General features: G+C 40.7%; 2 protein-coding genes across 2 annotated transcripts; one reads left to right on the forward strand and one right to left on the reverse strand.

The window, feature by feature from the left end:
• Positions 1-1,711: 1,711 nt before the first annotated feature.
• On the reverse strand, positions 1,712-2,361 carry LOC126877044 (uncharacterized). Its single transcript, XM_050639888.1, has 2 exons — positions 2,304-2,361; positions 1,712-2,060 (listed from the first exon to the last, which is right to left on the reverse strand). Exons 1-2 carry the CDS (start codon positions 2,345-2,347, stop codon positions 1,712-1,714), a joined length of 393 nt encoding a protein of 130 aa, XP_050495845.1. The 5' UTR covers positions 2,348-2,361.
• A 1,937-nt stretch (positions 2,362-4,298) lies between these two features.
• On the forward strand, positions 4,299-5,902 carry LOC126877040 (uncharacterized). Its single transcript, XM_050639884.1, has 4 exons — positions 4,299-4,351; positions 4,901-5,246; positions 5,331-5,392; positions 5,831-5,902. The coding sequence occupies exons 1-4, from the start codon at positions 4,346-4,348 to the stop codon at positions 5,900-5,902; spliced, it is 486 nt and encodes a 161-aa protein (XP_050495841.1). The 5' UTR covers positions 4,299-4,345.
• Positions 5,903-6,119: the final 217 nt, after the last annotated feature.

A 6,119-nucleotide genomic window follows, 5' to 3' on the forward strand; every position in this document is an offset into this window, starting at 1 on the left:
ATAACGTTATAACATATTACGTTATATGGTATAACGTTATACCGTATTACGTTATATAGTGTAACGTTATAACGGATGACGTTACATAGAATAACGTTCTAACGTTTTACATTGTATAGTATAACGTTATAACGTATTACGTAATATACTACAACGTTATATGCTTTAACTTTATGACGTATTACGTTTTATAGTATAAAGTTATAACGTATTACGTTATATAGTAAAACTTTATAACGTATTACGTTTTATAGTATAAAGTTATAACGTATTACGTTATATGATATAACGTTATAACGTATTACATTATATAGTGTAACGTTATAACGTATGGCGTTACATAGTATAACGTTATAACGTATTACGTTATATAGTATAACGTACTAGCGCATTACATTATATAGCGTGACGTTATAACGTATGACGTTACATAGAATAACGCTATAACGTACTACGTTATATGGCATAACGTTATAACGTATTACGTTATATAGTATAACGTTATATGGTATAACGTTATAACATATTACGTTTTATAGTGTAAAGTTATAACCCATTACGTTATATACTATAACGTTATAACGTATTACGTTATATGGTATAACGTTATAACGTATTACGTTTTAAAGTTTAAAGGTATAACGTATTACATTATATAGTATAACGTTATATGGAATAACGTTATAACATATTACGTTTTATAGTGTAAAGTTGTAACGTATTACGTTATACAGTATAACGTTATACCGTACTACGTTATATAGCATAACGTTATAATGTATTACTTTATATAGTATAACTTTATAACGTATGACGTTACTTAGAATAACGTTATAACGTATTACGTCATATGGTATAACGTTATAACGTATTGTATTTTATAGAATAACGTTATAACGTATTACATTATATGGTATAACGTTATAACGTATTACGTTATATAGTATAACGTTATGACGTATTAATTTATATGGTATAACGTTGTAACGTATTGCGTTATATGGTATAACGTTGTAACGTATTACGTGTTATAGAATAACGTTATAACGGTTTAACGTTATATAGTATAACGTTATACCGTATTACATTATATAGTGTAACGTTATATCGTATGACGTTCCACAGAATAACGTTATAACGTATTACGACATATGGTATAACTTTATAACTCATTACGTCTAAGAGAATACCGGATTACATTATATAGTGTAACGTTATAACGTATGACGTTCCACAGAATAACGTTATAACGTATTACGATATATGGTATAACGTTATAACGTATTACGTTATATAGTATAACGTGATAACGTATTCCGTTATATAGTATAACGTTATAACGTGTTACGTTAGGTAGTATAACGTTATAACGTATTACGGTATATAGAATAACGTAATGACGTATTACGTTATATAGTATAACGTTATAACGTATTCCGTTATATAGTATAACGTTATAACGAATTACGTTAGGTAGTGTAGCATTATAACGTATTACGTTATATAGTATAACTTTATAACGTATTACGTTTTATAGTATAAAGCTATAACGTATTACGTTATATAGTATAACGTAATAACGTATTACGTTATATAGCATAACTTTATGACGTATTACGTTAGATAGAATAACGTAATAACGTATTATGTTTTATGGTATGACGTTATAACGTATTACGTTATATGGTATAACGTTATAACGTATTACGTTTTATAGAATAACGTTATAACGTATTACGTTGGGTAGTTTGGACGAAAAACTTACATCCGGCGGAAGCGGTGCCGCACCGGAAACGATCTCTCTCACGCTGCTGAAATCGTAATTTGGCACCATTGGATGCTTCGCAAGACCAACTAAAACTGGAGGGACCAATGGTATATGCGTAATTCTGTATTTTTCTACGGAACTGAGTAACGTTTCTAACTCGAAATTTCCCATTATGTACACAGCTGCACCGCAACTTATTGCCGTATTCATCATTCCGAACGCATAACCGTGAAATAATGGCAAGAAAACTAGTATTCGGTCTCCACGTCGAATATCCATTGATCCTGGGGCACTTCGATTATGAACAAAATGCAATTGAATCGAATATTTATAATTTCAACTAGAATGATAAGAGTTAAGATGCACAACAATAGAGAAAATATTATATAGTTGACTTGAATAAGGAATGGTTTGTTAATCATATAAAACGAATAATATATATTTAAATTTGGCATAAATAAAAAATAAATTTCGAAATATATGTGTGGTCTGAGATCAACCGGATACATTGTGTATATTAATTTAATATATTTACCTTAGAGTTTGGATGAAAAGTAACAAATTTCGATGAGACAACATTACTCTAAGACTATTGAGGGAGGATATGCAGACATCTGGGTGCCATCCTATCCGTGGTGTGTGGCCTGGTCTCTGATGTGAATTGACGTTACACTCCCGAGGGAGCAGGAGGGTGGGGAGTGGAGAGTGGTAGAGGCGAGGAAGAAGAGACGGAAGAACAAAAATCAGAGGAAGACAGCCGTCGCCGTTGGAGGAGAGACAGCGAGGAAAGGGGCGAACGTGGCACCGCCGACGAGGATACGCCAGCAGCAATCCCAGCCCAGGACGACAGGCGCGGCGAAAGCGAGCGCCGCCGCAACAAGCAGAGGACCGTCGCAGGCACCCAAGGCGGTCACGCTCCCTCGCGCACCGCGAACATCCGCGGTGACTCTGACGCTGAACGAGGGAGCATGGATGTCGTACGCCGACGTCCTCGAGGCAGCCGGAGGTCCCGCTCTCGGAGCTCGGCGTGGAGCAGGTGGGGATGAAGAAGGCGATGACGGGCACCATCATCATCAGATTCCCTGGAGACAGGAACAGGGAAAAGGCGACGCTGCTGGCGACGCTGCTGGCGACGCGTCTGGCCGAGGCGCTAGACGCAACTGCGGTGAGAGTCGCCACGCCTACCTGGATGGCGGAGCTTCGAGATACCGGGATAGACATCTCGGTCAAGAAGGAGGAGCTGCGGAAAGCACTGGCCTCGGCGGCAGGATGCGGCTGCGCGGAGGTTCAGGTCGGCGAGAACGGCGGCAGAGGTGGCCTAGGGTCTGCCTGGATCAAGTGCCCGGTGGCAGGAGCCCGGAAAGTATCCCAGGCAGGGAAAATAGCCCTGGGCTGGTCAACCGCGAGGATTCGAGCCATCCCGAAGCGGCCCCTGCAGTGCTTCAGGTTCTGGAGGTGGGGCACGTACGCGCAACATGCGTGTCCAGCAAGGATCGAGGGCACCTGTGTTACAGGTGCGGCGGAAGCGGACACCGCGCCAGAGGCTGTCCCGCCTCTGCTCCCAAGTGCTCCCTGTGCGAGTCGCTCGGGACGCCCGCCAATCACAGGATGGGCGGTGCGGAATGTCCCCCCCCCCCCCCCCCCCCGAAAGTCAAGAGGAGGAGATCAATCCGCGAGCCAGCAGCTGCGGAAAGGACACCAGGGAGAACCGCCAAAGCAGCAGCGGCAGATGGTCGGGAGGAGGCCATAGAGGTGACCGAGTAGTTCAGGCGCCTCCTCCAATGCAATCTCTGTAGGTCGAGAAGGGCGCAAGATCTGCTCTTCCAGACCATACGGGAGTGGAGTAATGGTGGTAGCGGTATACGACTCCCCCAACATCGACCTGGCTGCGTACAGGGACTTCCTAGAACGGGTCGGCGAGTGCGTCGGGAGATGCCTCCCCCGCAAGGTACTCGTCCTCTGGGACTTCAATGCCCACTCGATGCAATGGGGAAATCCCAGGACCAACTCTCGGGGACGGACGCTTACCGATTGGGCAGCGGGTCTCGGGCTCCTGCTGGCAAACAGGGGCTCGGCGAGCACCTGCGTGGCGTGGAGAGGATTGTATTCGCCGTAGAGTTTATACTAGCGGGTAAGAATTGTTATTGAGTATTACTGGATGTGATGTAGCACTCGCATTGCGCGACAACGTGAGATACAAGAAATACGCGATTTTCTTTAATATCGAGACGCGCACGTGGATAGATTTGACGCCATTATTGTAATGGTAGTGGCAGGACGTACGCGTGGTGCCGAACGATGCGCAGGCGAGGTGGTTTGTCGCGTCGATGTGTGGCGTCGCCACCTTACGGGCAGCACACTAGGGTATGTACGGCCGGCTCGACTTAAGTTCCTATTACGAAGAAATAAAGTCGGGTCGACCAGAGTTCTAGTTATATATCGTTTATTTTATTTATTTTATTTATTTCGCCACTCGAGTCAAACTTCCTTGGTGAATAAATAAGAATAAATAAGTATGACGGGTGCTGCGTACGTGGAGGCTTTATTTGAGTTACGCGGCGTCGTGTGGGTTGGGGAATGCAGGTATATGCGTTTCTTATTTATATTATTTATTTACTTTACTCGTTTATTTATTTATTTATTTATTTAACTATTGGTTGATTATTTATGTATTATTTGTTTTGATATTATTTATTTATTTACTTATTTATTATTAATATTTATTATTAGTTATGTTGGTTTATTTATTATTTAGTTATTTAGTTATTATTCATTTATTTATTTATTTAGTTAGCTGGTTGTTTATTTATTTATTACTATATTATCTATTTATACATGCGGTGATCTGCGTATGTATCATCAGGCCTCTTATTGAAGCGCAGGCGTTAGCTTGATATATTTAGTTTATTTTAGCGTTATATAAATTTAGCTTGATAGATTTAGTTTATTGTAGCTGTGTAGAAATTTCTAAGATAATATTTAATTATGAGGATATAACTATGTTTTGCTCTTAGATACTTATTTATTTATTTATTCGTTATATATTTTTTATTTCTATTATACTGGCTTTTTGTTGACGACTTGGCGAGTTCTTTCGGTTATGATTGGATACATTCGAACGGTTTTGGCTAGGAGGTGGAACCCCAGGCACCCCCTTGTACAGTAACAGCGACTGGCGCAAAGGCGAATAGCAAGAGGTTGGCGGTTAGTATTGAAAACCCAAGGATAGTGTCGGACATCAGAATAAGTGACAACGTCACCATATCGGTTGCACCGAAGACTAGGGGAGACGAGGAAGGTGATCCCTTTAAGCCTAGTAGGAAAATTCAGAGGAGTCCCACGATTGGTGGTAGGCCCGATATTGAAGTAGCAGAAGAATCGGTGGTGTACCGAAACTGGATTGAAATTAGCTCAAGACAAGACGGAGGTGATTCTACTTACCGGAAATCGTATCACAAGGTCAAGGACGTCAATATGGGCAAGTACCTGTTGATGACTAAATAGAAGGTTAGGTATCTTGGGGTGCAATAGGACAATAATAGAAAATTCTCATTACATCTAGGAAAGGTGTGTGTCATGGTTGATACCCTAATAGGAGCGATTAGGATGTCGTGTAAAATTAAGGTAAAAATAAGGAACTTGTTAATTTCCGAAAAGGAGATTAAGTTCTTTTTATTTTTTACTCAATTTATACAATTTTTTCGGTTCGCGATGATACACTTTCGATACTTGGATTAGTTAAGAATTTTTTTATTAGACTGACTGAATGATTTTGAAGGGAGCATTTATATTCTTCCAATCGTTGGAGTGGGAGAAGGTTTTGTTTATACTTAGTGTAAAATTCGGAGAACGGCTGAAGTGATCGAATGCCACTCAGGCGGCTGAGAACGGGTGCTGACCGGACGGTCACACGCGATAAAGCGTTCGGAATTTCGGTTTGTTATATACAGTTGCTCGAATTTCGTCTGTGACATTCCCCCCTTCTTAGATTGAACTTGATCCCTCAAGTTTTCTTCAGAAGACTTTTGTGGAATCGGACTTGACGTGGCTTGAAAATTACAGCTGATTCCTCCTCTTCATCTGAGTGGTATGTGTTGGTTGGAATATAGATGTTGGGTGTTGAGCCCAGGGTGAGTGGTACTGGTGGGGCTGTCGCATTGTGGCTGTTGATTACAGTTTCATTTCGGCAGCAAAATAAATTGATACATTATTTGTTCGGTATACATTTCCTGATGCATTTGAATACCCCTATTTTGTTTAATCCATATATACCTAGTATGCCTAATGCTATGTACCCTAATATCTGGAGCGTGGTTAGTCCCCAATACTGTATATTTTTAATTCTGTGTTC

The sequence above is a fragment of the Bombus huntii genome, unplaced genomic scaffold (assembly GCF_024542735.1).
Source record: "Bombus huntii isolate Logan2020A unplaced genomic scaffold, iyBomHunt1.1 ctg00000113.1, whole genome shotgun sequence".
NCBI lineage: Eukaryota > Metazoa > Arthropoda > Insecta > Hymenoptera > Apidae > Bombus > Bombus huntii.